The 16,134-nt window shown below is 38.8% G+C and overlaps 1 protein-coding gene across 1 annotated transcript in view; it reads right to left on the reverse strand.

Moving 5' to 3' along the window:
- Positions 1-7,844: 7,844 nt before the first annotated feature.
- The window catches only part of UGT8 (UDP glycosyltransferase 8), a 47,985-nt gene continuing 39,695 nt past the window's right edge, over positions 7,845-16,134 (reverse strand). The window contains exons 3-6 of the mRNA XM_075499318.1: positions 15,095-15,237; positions 12,362-12,438; positions 10,604-10,823; positions 7,845-8,971 (exon numbers count right to left, since the gene is read on the reverse strand). Coding sequence (XP_075355433.1) covers positions 8,608-8,971; positions 10,604-10,823; positions 12,362-12,438; positions 15,095-15,237 — 804 coding nt within the window. The 3' untranslated portion in view covers positions 7,845-8,607. The remainder of the gene's footprint in view (positions 8,972-10,603; positions 10,824-12,361; positions 12,439-15,094; positions 15,238-16,134) is intronic.

Here is a 16,134-nt window from a genome sequence, read left to right on the forward strand (position 1 = left end):
GAGAGCTTCTGGCATAGTTACGGTACCACCAGGAGTGTTATCCAGGAAAGCAGTACCAGGAGGACTGGTAAATGCCAAGGGGCTTTGACAAAGTGGCAAATCAACACTTGATATGCACAAAAACTATACACACTAAAACTCCAGTGAGAAAGATTGCTGCACTAAAAAGGGAAGATATAGAAACATATAGAAAAACAGGCATAAAGGTTAAGACTAGAAAAAGCAGGGCACAACAGAGAAGAACATCTTATAAATCTAGGCAAATGCTTTAATTCCTTATAGAGCTCTATTTTTTCTAGATACATTTGCTGTCTTTATAAAGAGGTTTCTCAGTGGGTGTCTCCTGGAGCTGAAAAATCTTTTCCTTACTCTAAATCTCACAGGAACTGAAGAAGGGAATTTATTCGAAGTCTGTATCTGAGATTATCACATATCTGCTGCTTAGTTTCAGGAAGTAAACAAGTTGTTTGCGTTTTGAATAAGAACATTTTCTTCCTGTGAAGCTGCCAGAGGAATTCAGTGCATCTTCCTACAATGAACTTTGAAAATGACCATATAAGCTTTAGCCACCCTATGAGAAGTACAAACAACAGAAAAAAAAATTATAGAAGCATCCAAAGTGGAGATCCAGCACCTCTTTCCTCGCTTTACGGGGGTTTAATATTTAGGCCAAACTTGCCATGCGAAATCTGATTCATGATCTTTAAAGCCCGATACGATACCACTGCAGATTGAGCCCACAGCCAAAACTTAAAACCCAAGCCTAGCGATGTATCTCCGAGCAAGTGATACCTGAGATACCAGAGAAAAGGACAAAGTTTTGCAGTAACAAAAGGGAAAGTTGCTTCCCAGTTCTGGTTAGCTGTTTCTTTTTTTACGTCTTGAGCAGATAGGAAGGTCTGCAACCTTTTAACCTCAGCCAGAATATAACCGCGTGTATTCACCAGGTTATCTACAACATTTGGGCATCTACAACAACAAAGGGTTGGCCCTTCCAACCCAAACCATTCTGCAAGTGGTCAAGGTCAGGTTGGACGGGGCTCTGAGCAACCTGATCTAGCGGAAGATGTCCCTGCCCATGGCAGGGGGTTGGACTAGGTGACCTTAAAAAGTTCCTTCCAACCCAAACCATTCTATGATTCTTGATTACTGCTGAAGCTTTGTATTAAATGGCAATAGCTCAGATTGTGTATTATGCAATACAGTATTTTATTTTCATGAATCAGTTATAAGCGTGCTGCTCTTTAATTTTCGTGTGAGTTCCTTTTCATTAGGAAAGGCACATGGGCGAGTTCAATTTTGCATTCATGTACTATTATTTTAGATCCTTTCATGTCAGGTTTATCACGTTACAGTTCTCTTGAGGCAGTGGTTACTCCAGCCTCACGCTGGTGCAATACACATCTTTTTTTCTCCCTCTTGTTTTTCCTCAGGCCAAACGATTTCCATTCCTCTCCTTGTTCATTTCTAGAATGATCTTTTCGTTCTACTACTACTACACCTTCTTCACCTTCGCGCCCAAATTACTGAGTGGGCTCAGCAGTTCCATCACCACCTTTGTCCCTTCTGGTTTTGAACAACTGCTGTAATTCTGCATTTTCTTACAACACCAGCACAAACACATTAAATGCTGCTTATCTCTCTCCCAATTTAATTATTACACTGCACAGCCCAGTCAGCGCGACGCTGTGTCAGGCAAAGCGGGACAAGGAATTCCTCCCGATTTTGAAACAAACATTTCATTTTCACCCCCACCCCTCCACAGTTTCCTAATCTCAGCTTCACCGATTTGTTTTCCATGGCGCAAGATTTCTCTATAAAGGAGGAAACTGCCTATACCTACAGATTTAGCTACATTATCTCACAGTCCTTATAAGAAACTTCCCAGTTTTATGAGATCTGGCAAGATTTTATTTTTTCATAACAGAGACTAGAAACATAGCTAATAAATTAAAATTTTGACTTTTAGTTTGTCCTAGGTGATTCGTAAATAGGCAGGAACATAGTAAAATGTTTATTTCCATGGAACTCAGATAATGAATTCTATAAAACTCTGGTAAAATTTGGGTTTGTCATGCAGTAATCAATCACAAGCAAAACAAGACGAGAATGGACACACACCAGAGTAACTCCCTCTCCAGCTCCTGTGCCACCACTATTGGTACAGAGATGTACCAATTGTGAGATGTATTCCAGGAAAAGAATTAATAGAATTAGTCTGGAATAAAAATATCTATATGCAGATTTATTTTGAGATCGTCTTAATTCATAATGAATTTTGACAAAGTTCTCTCTCCCCACCCATAAAAGAAAAAAGAAGAAAGGCAACAGGAATCCCCCGCCTGCAACATCCGGGACATAGCTGAGACATTTGCTCTGGGGGGTTTGCCTGTATTAGATATATCTTGGCATTTAAAACTGTTTTAGTAACATTCACGGAAAACTACAAGAAGCAACATAATAAAGCCAGTTTAAATTGTGTATCTGCAAGAGAATCTAAGCTTGGCAAAGCAGATGATCAAGCATCTGCATATAGTAATTGGTGCGAGTGCCCTCATGCAAAAAAACCTTCTTACTGACAAGCATCCAAAATTATTTCTTCTCTATCAAGCACTGTATCAGTGAGAGGTCTCCAAATCCGCTCTAGAGAAATTCCCTGAAGAAGGCAGAACTTTGCTAAGAGGTTGGGGTGTTTTTTTAATTGTTTCTGCAATAGGGTGAGATGGGGTAGTACTGGGAATAAGGACTGAGCGGTTAGTCAACGCTTTGGACTGCTGAATGTTGACCATATCCTGTAAAAATGAGAGATACCCAACACAGAGTTTGAGGTGAATCGTAAAAATTAAGGTGGCAGCTAAGCAGCAGACTCAATGGATGGCAGGACAGCTTTGACAAAAGAATCGGACATATCTTAACAGTGAGATGAAGACACTACATGAACGCTCATTTTACGACGAGTTGACTATGGCATCATAAACTGAGTATTATAGAGAAGGCAGCCCTGAGCACCTGGGTAGAGGTGCAAAAACCATCTGGTTTAAAAATACCACCGAGTGTGCATTAAACTATTTGCCAAAAATCCTCGTGCTCATTTGCAAGAAGTTACAGTCTATGTTGTTTCTTGCTTTAGTAATCACTCCTCACCAGCCTCGGTTCTTACACCTAGCCATACAATTATTTCATTAACATATAATCATACTAACGTGAAAAAGCCAATTAATGCTCCACACGGTGCAATTATGCTCTTTGTAAGTTGATGCTTTTGTCTGTATTTTTCATAGACCAGTACTTTCGTGACAGCACTTCTGACCTCACTGAAGGCTGCTGTTTGTGGTTCAAACACCAACTTGACAAGCTTTAATCAAGAGAGCCTCCAGTCCACGTTTCCCCAATTCATGCTGACGTGTACAACACTGTTCTTCTAAGGAGCAATTCCTGAACTGGCTCACAATGACATCCCAAGGAAGTTTTGGTATTCCTCATCTCTCCATTTTTCTAATTCCTATATAATACCTAAGTAACATAAACCTAATGTATCCTCTTAGCCACAAGGAACACATGAAGACAAGAGTAACTTCCAGCAAATACCTTCAGATTTCCTTAACTATTGTTCAAGCTTCCATTCCCTCAACATATGTGGAATACAATCTTTTCTAACCAATCTTTGTTTCATTACTGAGTAACTGAGAAGACCAAGACAGAGATGCACGACATGCTCCAATTTTTGTTATTTTACAATGAAATAAAATTTAGCATTGGTTGTTTTTTGTTTAAAAGAGCAAACACACCCACACCCCTAGATAAATCAGTTTTATACCACTGAAAGGTATAATTTTCATAAGCCTCAACTGGTCTGCAGTATTTTTTTTACCAAACAACAGCAGAAGGCTGTCTCAGAAGATTAATTTGGTTTCTTTTAAGACAGTCTTCTCTGTTCAACGCATAACAAACAGCACTGATCAAACAGGTGAGTAAAACCTCAGACTTGGTATTGCAATGCAGCACACAGTCGGGAGTTACACGTGTATTTTTAAACGTGCCTTGTTAACATTCCTCCAACTATCTGGCTGAGCACCAACACCAATCACTGCTAGATTCTCTGTCTTGAAACACAGGAACATTTGCTTGCTATCGCAAAGAGGGAAGTTTTCCCGTTGTTATCCACAGTGCAGATTTGGAATGTGTACCAAAATATAGCCAGGGGGTGGTGGTGTTGGTTTTGTTTGGGTTGGGTTTTTTTTTTTTTCCTGCATTTCCCAAGTAAAATGTTATGATTATCAAAATGAAAGGAAGGAGTTATGGTCTTCCTGAATATAGCTACCTCTCTCCTACCAGTGCTGCTGGACCAGAATAAAAAAAATAAAATAAAAAAAATATTTTGTTTTCTTTATAGCTCTGTAATAAAACAATTCACAGAAGATAAACAGGAAATTTCTCTGAGGAAAATTCCTCCTCTTCCCCTCACAAGATCTCCATCCTAATCCTTCATCCTACTTGTGAACTGTCAAAAAACCCCTGAACACTGTTCTTCAAAACCCAAGGGCAATAGGTAGCTTTCATCTGTAACACACCTAGACCTTTAATATAAAGGGCAGCAACACGACTTCAGAGACTCTTCTCGTATTTATGTAACTGAACCTTCTCATTAGAGGTGTTGCTTTTTTCCTTGGAAATCAGAGAGTATTACCATTCCGGGGAACCACAAATTAAAGTATTTGATAGTACTACAGCCCACTTCTTTTTGCAAGCACACGCACTGTTTATCCCAATACACAAGCTAAAACAACATGGGCAATTTCTTGTATAATATTGGATTTGTTACATCCATCTTTAAACACGCACTCCCCCCACTCCCCAAAATAGAAACAGATCGCAAAGAAAAAAGTTACGTGATCTCACTGCAGGAAAAATTACAATCTCTTTATGTCAAAAACTATGTCACTTGACAGAAGAATCACACCCCTCTCAGTTGTTGGCCACCTAGCCGTCTCTAGTGTTGCACAGCAAGGAAGATAGAGTCATTTGTCAAGACACCAGAAAACCCCAAAAAGTTTATTAAAAGTGCTGATTGTCTTCTGAAAAAAAAAAATCACCAAAGCAAATGAAGCACGGCTCAGCTTCAGAAGGAATCAAATGGCCTCCTCCTGTTTCTTACTAAGACAGATGCGCACGTGTATCAGATTTCATATAAAAATAAACCCACCTACATGTACCCACACAAATTAAGGGGGAAGTTTAGCACCCTGGAAATAACAGGGCTAAAATTTTGCTTAAATGTATACATGCATACACTAGTATTTTCATCATCTCTTCACTACAGGTGTACAGATCAGACTAACTACAGCAGATACTACATACATACCATGCCACAGAATAAAGAAAGAACATAATCAACTTCATGAGAAGTGGTACCTTTCAAGCACATCAAAAAGAGATTAACACAGAATAGTATTAAAAACCTGATTTTGCAAGTGATCTGGGGAGTAAGAAAAAACTGCTAGCACATTCATTGATTTCCTTAAGCTCTGAATACTTGATAACCATCTCCAGAACCGATTTCTGTAGGTGATAATTAAACTGTTTTGTTTTTATGGCTGCTTTCTTCTTGAATCATTGAGCTATTCAAAGGAAATCAGAAAGCAGAATACCAAAACCTATGGCGAGTGCCCAAGCATCTCAAGCTTCTTTGAAAATCTTTATGCAAGCGGGATGCATCTTCTATACTTCTTATTGTGGCTCTTTCTTCTCTGCTAGTTTTGCCCACAGAATATTTTATCTCGGTGGCTCCAATGACCTTTCTTTTTATACCTAGGTATTTGGGAGAGCAGTGAAGCCCATTTAGAAAGCTGCATGAGGGCTGCAGGTTACACAGATGGGCTGTGCTGCCTAGGGACTTCTGCAGACCTGCCCCAGGAACAGCTAAGAAGTGACTACTTTTGCACCAGCTTTACTCTCCTCATGTCAGGCATGTTTGTGGAAACATTCCCCTCACACCATTATCCACCCACTTCATCTAATAACAGGTTCCTGTGGTACTGCAGGGAGCTGAAATGAAAAATAACTACAATATCAGATCATATTTGAACTTACAAGACAGTAGGTTTGAACAAAACAGGTATCTCTATAGTTTAGGTGGATCAGACCCATCTAGAAGTTTGGTACTACAAATAATAATGCAGCACCTTCCTCTTTGTAACTGAATTGAAGCATGTTTATAGCTAAAGAGGCTATTCAGAAACCAATCATCTCATCTAATATCACTGTGAAAAATCTTTTGGTTTTGCTTTTTAAGAAATGGGTATAGCTTAACGTGTATAAAAAAAACACAACCCCACACTTTACCCAGAATGTTTACATAAATTTTTTTAAAATTTTAACTGCCTTAAAAAAGAAATCTGGTTAAGCATCGCATCTTTCAATTGATTCAACGCTCCGACAGGAAATAGATCTACATTCACAAAATATAATAATGTTTGATTTCAAATACGTATCATGCATCATGGTATATATACTGAGAAGAAAGAATTTGTGTATCCTAATAAGCATCCATTTATATACACTCACACACACTGGGCTCTTCAAAATAAACAGCATTCATCGGAATAAAAATATACTTCCAACAACAGATTTTCTCTATTAAATCCATGTTTATTGCTTAAGTTTTATCACAGTGGAGATTAAATTATGCTTAATCATCCGGTCAGTGCTTTTGTACCTTCTTCAATGCCAAAAAACACATTTAAACCAAGTCATTCATACACTCGAAGTCTTATTACCATCCCACCATTCATCGCCTCTGTGTGCTCCTTTAGTTGCCACAAACTGCAAGATTGTAAAAAGGTATAGCTAATAGGCTTATTTATAATACCATTTTCTTCAAGTATTCAGAAAGCAGTACAAGTAGCTGTACTGTATATTAGAAACATATCTGTACTGTTATTTATTGCTATAGGATAGAGGCTCCTGATGGAATGATAGTGAAATATTGCATCACTGTGTATGAAGATGATCTCAGGATCCTGTAATCATCACAACTCTTCCCATGTTAGTGAACAACACTAGGTAAATGGGTTTTTTTCCTTTCTCTTTCAGGCATGGGATTTCAAACTACAAATAAATAAAGCATACACTCACAACATGTGTAGTGCAAATTCCAAGTAAACAGAATGACATGGAAATAAACTCATAGTTGCCAACTCTGGTTCCGCAGGGCAGTTATGATTTTATGCCCAGCGCCCTGCATCCCCGCCCTCGGTGCACACCACCGCCAGCGTCCCATGTCGGCGACAATGATTGAAAGAGATTGTTGCAGGGAGGGGTCGTAGAAGGGGAAGCGGGAGACGACCACCTCTGCAAACCTTGCGCTCGGGTGGCCAGGCTTCACCCGACGCGTCCTGTCAGACCTCGGAAGGAAGGCTGGTCACCCACCCGGAGAGCAGCCTCCCATCCCGCGTTGGAGAATTTGTATTGGCAACTACGTGAAACATGGATTGCGTGGCCCAGACTAATAGAAGGTAATATTTTTCCAGATACAACCATTGAAAGAGAACATCTACAACACTGCGATTTAGAAAGAACTTAATAATAATGAGAATTAATAGGAAAGACATACAACTTGGGGGGAGGGTGGGGGGTGGGTGTTTGTTGTTTGGTTTTTCAAACAAACCCCAAATAGTGGTTTGATTCTGCACAGCTCTGGGCCATTGCAAAACCTTCTGCATTAAGCACAGGGCTAGATTTTCTTTGTTGTTGTTGTTGTTGTTTGTTTCATTTATTTTTCTTAATTATGCAAAGCTACTTCCCACACAGCCGCATTTTAAACTGAAATACAACTCCCTAATATTTTCATGGCATAAATTATATACGCAGAGAAAGGCAACAAATAAAGTTTTCTATACATTAAAAATTAAGACATATTGTAGACTTAAGACCCTTTTCTCCAAGTACTGGTAGTGAGCAGAAGAGTCATGCAGCTTATCAGTAAAACGAGTACATATTTTTGCCATTTTTCTTCAGTGCTCATTTTAAGGTTTTTTTTTTTTAATGTCTGTGTTCTCAGTCCACAACTTGCTAGTTCTTGCACAAAGACTGGGAAATTTTTTTTTTTTTAAACAGCATTCTTACACAACACATTGAACCTTCAGCAAAGGAAACACAGAGCTAGCACTAAAGTTTGCTCAGCTAAAAGATGGATATATCAAAATAATAAAAAAATAAAAGGAAAAAAGCTCTGCTAATAAAAAGAAACCTTTCCTCTTTTGGGACACACACATTTAGCTTTTAAAAACTGAAAATTCATAAATACGGTCATTGTATAACTTTAGAGAATTAAGGCTTCTAAAAACTTCGGTTCCAAAATAACCTCTCTGCATCAGTATTAAGAATAAAATATTTTCCATTTTAGGTTGTGCTTGCTTTTCTTTTTTTTTTTTTTTTTTTTTTTTAAAGACTTCTCTTAGTTCCATAGAATTTTGTCACATAATATTACATACTGAAGGGGAGTGTTAGAACTGCTTATTGAGGTTTTAAGTAGTTGTTAGACTAAGTTACAGCGATAAAATTCGATTACTGATCTGATTCATTACTATTTTACATGGGGCGGTTGGCTCATTTCACCTTTTTTTCATGCTTAATGTGGCCATTTCTTCTATACTTGCCATTTGGTATCCCGTTCTGGTAATGTCCATTAACAGCGCTATGTTCGTCATTTGACCAAAGATGTTTGCTTTGTTTGTGGATAAATTTTGTTATCCTGGCCAAAATATAATAAAGTAAGGCAGCACCCACTAGTACAACAAAGGCAATATCCAGTAAGAAATACTGATATAAAGAAATGCTGTAAACAGCAGCACGTAGATGTTGGGCTCCGTTGTGACGGAGGATGTAATTAATCCAATATACAGTCCGGTTAACAGGATGACCAGGTTGGTCTTTGTGAATCTCAGACAGCCTCTGGGCCCGCTGCCGGTAGCTGTGGGGAAGAAAAAGAACGAAAAGGGAAGAGAGGAAAAACCATCGTCAGCGCTCTGAGCAATGCAAGCCTGCAAACACGTAAATATACTTAAGCCTCTTCAGATCAAACAGCGTATTACCGCAGGACTCTTGCAACCACCAGCATACAGAGGGCTGGACATGGCAGATAATCTGTCTTTAAATCAATCCTTACAGGTCATTGATGAAGAATGACTAGAAAAGTAGACCCATGTGTGACTAAAGGCAGAAATCCACCCTCCAGCAAAGCTATGAAGAGCCAAGCTGATCTGCTGCCAGAGGGGAATCTTATCTAATCCAGAATGAATCCTTTTAAGTGAGGCACATTTGGCCTTCCCACTGTATAAGTGGCAATATACCCTGTCTAACACACCACTTATTTAAATTATTGTGCAACTGAATTACTAGAGAAGCACAGAACAAAGCAAGAAACTCGTTTTTGATTGCGCAATAGACTATTTCTGCTTGGGTCCAGAGTTCAGCCTAAAACTTCTTATTTTTCCAGCAGCCGATCATGCCAAATTCCTTCTCTCCCCCCTCACCGCAGCTGCAGGGTCAAGAGGTTATTTCTGCAGGACTTGCCTTTCTACTAAGGATAACTGCACAAGGGAAAGGTGATGCAACTGATGTTATCAAGATCTCTTGAGTGACATTCCCCTTTGCTGCGGTTCTGTTGCTCACTCCTTACAGGTTTCTCCTTTCCCAAGGCAAGCACTGCTTAAAGACTGGGCTCCCATGAAAGCAAGAAGCATCGTCAGGACCATACTCCAAACCTGCGGTTAGCCCGATACAATAAACCGCCAGCTAACACGACATTATTTTTAATCTGGCGATGGTCTGAACATCACAGATGTTTAAAACAGAACAGTTCGGAACAAACTTGTAAAGTGACTCTCCTCGGACTTTAATATCCCTGAGCAAATTTGTTTGCTGGAATTAGAGAGTTAGGAAACCCAGTTCATGGGTTTTTACTTATTCCACCTGAGTAACAAAAAGAAGTTACAAAAAACAGACTAGAGTTCTCATTCATAATAGTTTGTTAGAATATTGTCACTGCAACAAATACAAGTGGCCTTCCTGACCTTAAGAGAGGCCAGAACAGGAAAATAATATATTTTATTCTTAAATCAAATCATGGGACTTTAGAAAAGAGTCACTCTTTTTGAGAAGCTATTTGTAGCTACAATTCAAACCTGCCACCCTAAAATCGTGTAGGTGTATTTTGCTCCAGGCCCCTTAGGCGGCACAACAGACAGACCGCTAAATATGGAGTAATCAAGACACACACAAAGAGACGCTGGTCTGCAACAAGGAATAAGTCGGGACACGTTTGTTTCTATAACTTTTCTGCCCTTCACATGGCAACTGTCACAAAAAGCAAATGAGACAATTGAGTTTTGGTATGCTGAGCAACGAGCTTAGCACCTACACAGAACCTGATCAATTGAGTAATCTTGTGAAATAAGACAATCATCCAAAGACTCGCCCCAACTGTACATACAAATAAATCCCAACATGTCTTTTTTCCCCTTGCACAAAGGTTCTATATATGCATATTTATCTCATAACAATAACTTAAAATAAAAGCAAGAAACAATCGCTCATTCCATACCTGGGATCATTAATAACTTTTACTAGGGCTTCATACAATTCGCTCTCAGTGACGGTCTTCCAGTTCAACAGTATCCCCATGCCTTTAGCCTGCACACGAGTCATAGTATCATAATGGTCTCCGAAAAGGGGAATCCCCACCACCGGGACCCCATGGTACATGGTTTCAAAAATGCTGTTCAAACCTCCGTGACTAAGAAAAGCCTTAATGTTAGAGTGACCTGAAAACAGAAGAGGCACGAAGATAAAAAAAAAAAAAACAACCCACACCAAACACAAAGCAAACCAGAAACATTTACATCTCCTTAATGTAAAGTTATTGAAGCAACCAGGTACAACACATTTGTCACCATGTTTCTATGGCTGCAATTCAGGAAGGCAAAAATGAATGCAACTTGTTCTCAAGTTCTCCTCCTTAAACCCACTCTGCTGAAATTTTACGTGTATTAGATTATTTCCTTATACACTAAGAGAGAGGGAATGCCAACGCAAAGAAAATTCTCACGCATATGAGTTGTGTAAAATTATTAATGGAGTAATTAATATACATTGCTTACTCCCGAGTAGCTGCAGGTGGTGACTACAACCAGTTTAACAGTACAAATAAGCCAGGGAAAGAGCATTTTTCCTTGTTATTAATATGAAATACAAGCTATTTAATGACAGAACAACTGATGTTACATTCTCTCTAAAGCTTCACGTGCCTTACTTCAGGCTAGCAAGATCTGACAGTAACAACCACCTTATGCAATGGAAAAATGAGACTGCCTCAGAGCAATTTAGTAACCAAAACAAATCTACCTGGTTTAAAAGTCATTTGCCTAATCACTACATTATGAGAAATACTCCAGCTGACATGCACTCACACTGATGCACACGCATGCTTAACGCATTCATCAGCACCCATCGTAGCACTGGAGCTGTTTTGTGAACACACAAACATCCAGATATCCCAGAGACAACCATAAATATTCTGTGGCCCTTTGGATCTGCAATGTATTCAGCCACCCTTTGACAGGGAAGGAAGGAAGCAAGCAAGGAAGGAAAAATAAAATATGTAGACTCTAACACAGTCTTTACCAAAAGATGGAGGAATATCAGGTTTCATCTCTGCACCTGAGAACCTGGAGCACCTCAGGTTAGTTCAACAGAAAGGTTATTATCAGCTTGCAACACACGCCCAAGTTCTGTTAGAGCTTTCTTGGGGAAAAAGAAATGCGTATATATACAGCAGTATGTGCAGACCCCTAAGACTTGTTTTGATGCAACGTGAACAAATTTTGCATGCTTAGTTTTAATGACTCTTCCATGAAGAGACCAGTGAACACCATACCATGCTTTTTCATAACAGGAAAATTAAACAGTTACAGTCATCAGTTCCCTAAAATAGCAGATTCAAGAAAATTCCTACTTATTTATCTTTAATATCAAAACTGTATAGCTCCCATGGTACAGAAGACACTTGTCAAAAAATTTTCCCATTTATTAGGCTAAATAGTCTTTGGAATAACTATGTCCTTCTCCACACAATTAATTTAAGGAAAAAATTGAGTTAGTACCAGGGAAAGATAACATCAGAAAGGGGTTTGATTTCATCATCTTGAAATTCCGACAAATTCTATATTCTTGTTCTATGACTTCCATTACAGAAATTATCCTAGATTTACAATGACTGTTAATTCATTCAGTAGAATATTGTTGAAAGAGCAACCTGAACTCAAGTGAGAATAAGTGATATAGGATCAAAACAGATACTCACCAAGGAGGTCATTTTGTGGTAACCATTCTATAAGCTTCGTATTGTTGCCTAAATTCCTTGGTTTGTTTCCTGAAAACCTAAAACAATAAAATCAAATGGAAGCTGAGTTATCAAGACCTCCAAAAATCAAATCAATAAACCAGAGAATCAAACCAAATGATCCATGGGCCCTAAGGAGATCTCCAGTTACATGGGGATACTGTTTACTCACTATTACAAGAAAACAAAACAGGCTCAACCAAAATGCTGTAAATAGCTAATAACTTCCACCTTCATGTTTTCATCATTCAGCTTCCTCACAGTCTGGCTTGAAATGCAATGTTTTCTACTAACATAATGGCAATGTAGTTCCTTCTCAAAGCATGTATAACTCTTACTACTGTGACTAGCAGGAGGTTTTATAACCTCTCTATGGCTCCCAGTCCATTGCTTTACTGAAAACTCTGGCTGGTACTAGATAAATAACTCCACCAAGAACATCCCATCAGCACACAAATAATAATCACTACCATCAACATAAGGAGTTCCCTTTCAGTTGGCCAGTTTCCTGTAGCTCTTGATAACTGACACAGTCTTCTTTTAAAAGGAGTTACCAAAGCTAGGAAGGGAAAGGCTGACAGCTCAGTCTATGAAGCAAGAAGCTATTGATAAAAAGTCTGGAATCAGACTGTGAAACAAGTGTTATTTTTCTTACTTGCTCAACTGCCTGAAACCCAATGGCAACATCTTGCTCACCTGAGGCTGCTGGAAAAAAAGTTTAGCCCATAGAATATGTTAGCCCATAAAAAGTTTAGCCGTCAAAGTACAAACTGATTTAGATATTAATGTTACATGCAGTTAATATAGAAAACTAAATATATTCTAAACAAAAAAGAAAGAGGGAAAAAACTACCAGTGACTACTAGAGGACAGAACTAGTTTGCGACAGCTCCATCCGACAACTTAAAGATATGCTGGTTATTAGAGAGCATTAGAACTATAACTTCATGAAGAATCACCTACATATTCCCAATTAAGCAAGCCACACATCTTTACAACTGGCTTGTACATTCTATATGTTGAAAAAAGCCTACATTATTTATGCTAACTTACATAAAAGCAAATAAATTATGTTACTGGTTTTGGCTCTAACTAGTACTCCACAATCAAAAGCATATAAAGAACTACAAGTATTTTCTTGATTTGGCATTGTGACAGAAGACTGCCAAACAGTACTATCTTTCTCATTTTCAGAAATATCTAGTATAAAAACCACCTGCGTCCAACACAGACCATAGGTCAATGATCCGAAGAACCAAAAAAAAAAAAAAATCAAAGTGAAGTTGGACTCATAATTTCTTATTTAGGTATTTAATTATGGATCTCAAATTCCCACTGGGGTGACTGAAAGCCACTTGCTCAGCTGTCTCAAAGACCACGACTTACACCTAGTCCCAGGGACATCTTCCCATGCCACAAATCATGACGGAAAGAAACAGCAGGTGGGTTCCCTTATCCAAAAAGCCATTTGGCAGATAATAGATTGCAGATAACAAAACCAGAACAAAACACATAAAAAAGCATTGGTAAGGAAATACTAGTGAGGAAAATTAAAAATGTTAAAAGAAGGCTTCAACTGAAATTGTTGCTTTTGCATTAAAAAAAATTATCCCCAAGAAAAAAAAAAATTAAAATGCATTTATTTACTCCAGAAAGTGGATATATCCTACAGAAAAACATTCCAGGGAAAACACAATAAAAGGATAAAACAAAAGAAAAGCAGTAAGATCAACTGGGACTAATAATTAATTACAAGCCAAGCAGTGTTGCCAGCTTCATAAGAAACAAACATATAGCAGCTCTACCCCAAACAAAAACTGATGAGATCTTTACTACAACTACCAAAGGTTCTGTGCCGTGGCCTGAAGAATTTCCATTTTCCTGTTCATTAGTGGGGTTCACTATTTCAATTACACACAGCAGTGAAATCGGCCCCTAAGAGATGGCAGGGAACGGGATGCTAAATAGACTGCTAATACAACTCCGAAAGTGCAGCAAGGACAGCAGTCATAAATTGTAAGACACTGATTATTTGGAAACCAATGGTTCACATGAGCTCCTCTGAATTACATTCCAGAGCGACACTCCACATGAAGCAGAGCTGACTAAACAGTTCTTGGATTTTTACAGTAAGTTTAGAGAGCCACTCAAGATGTTTTTAGAGCCAAGAAAGCTTATTACTGCTTTTTACTCCTGCAGATTTTTCTTCCTCCAAGTTTTCACTGATAAAGACAAGTGAGAAGAGCAATTATGAAAGCCTACATTTACAGATAAAAGAGGAGAAGGAGCCCCAAAAAAGAGAGGAAAAAGAATAAAAGTAAAGAAGAAAGAAAACCTATGATTAAATCAGCAGGATGTCATTCTTGCTCCCTACAGTGGCTTCTTTATCAGAAATGATGACAGTATGTCACAAATGTTATAACCTCAGACTCTCTTTTCACTGTCCCCAATCCTTCTAGGATATAAACTCAGCACAGGGTGTATAACCTATGCCTTATTCTGCCACAAAATCATTGCTCCTCCTTATTATCAGGGGACTGCAACATTTCCACAAAGAGTGTCTTTCAAAAGAGTCAGGTCCTCTGTGCCACCCAGACTGTCTCAATTTCAGCTTCTGCAACTCTAGATCAAGATGGCACAATAGGAAATGAGCATGCTTCAGATCACCCCGAGTACATGGATCATTGCACTTACCTCCAAATAACTCTCTGAGGCAGCCTCGCCAGAGCATGTGCTAACTTATTTGCTATATCTTCTGACAGGTATTTCACTCCAGCTCCAAATGAGACAAGGACAAAGCCATTTTCATTAGCACCATTCACCCAGGTTTGGAGATCCTGTTAAAGTGAAAATTTATACTGAGCACTGTAGAAGCATAGGTAAACCACAGGAACAGATCAAATTCCTTAGGAAGAACAGTTGTTGGTCCTGATGTTACTTCACAAGCCAAGTTTCAAGAGTCATAAACATTTTAGAAGCTATTGAGTACAATGACTCTATTCAGAATCCACGGTACAGGCTATGAACAGCAAAATTCTTCCGGGTTTGTTTTAGCTTCTGTATTAACAACCAGTTTCATAAGACAATTTGTCCTTTCTTAACTAATCACACACTAACTTGACACACATTCACATGTTAATCCATTACATCTTAACTCAACAAAATATAAATAGATCCATCTCGTAGTATCAGCCTGGAAGTACAGCAGAGGAAATACGAGTGAAGTCTGGGAGTCAACTGTGTGATTTCTAGCCTTAAAGAAAGTGAGAGTACTTCAAAAGGGTTGGTTTTCTTTCATTTATATAAAAATAATAAACACAACTTGAAAGAAGCCAGAGCTTCAAAAAATACCTTCAGTTTCCACTGCTCCAGTATTCCAAGGAGCAAGGAACATTGCATCTGTATGGCAAGTACAGGGTGGATGTCCCTCTTTCTTGGACCTATATACTTTATCTTACTTAGACCTAACCGCATGCCTCTTCCACAGCAAATTACCAGTGTTACATTAAATATACGCAAGTGCAACAAAGGCCAAAGCCCTTTACATCCTTAAGCTCATCCTCCGCCTGTAATTACTCTGAAATCCAGTCCCTTGCAACGCAATTTTTGCTGACTCTCTTGATTCAAGGGCTGCCTCAACTTAGGCAAGGAAGGCAACGATGCCGAAAGCAGAGGTCTGCAGTACTGCACTGCACAGTAGTACTCCAAAAGCAGAACCAACGTCAATCTCCTGG

The sequence above is a fragment of the Mycteria americana genome, chromosome 4, assembly GCF_035582795.1.
Source record: "Mycteria americana isolate JAX WOST 10 ecotype Jacksonville Zoo and Gardens chromosome 4, USCA_MyAme_1.0, whole genome shotgun sequence".
Taxonomy (NCBI): domain Eukaryota; kingdom Metazoa; phylum Chordata; class Aves; order Ciconiiformes; family Ciconiidae; genus Mycteria; species Mycteria americana.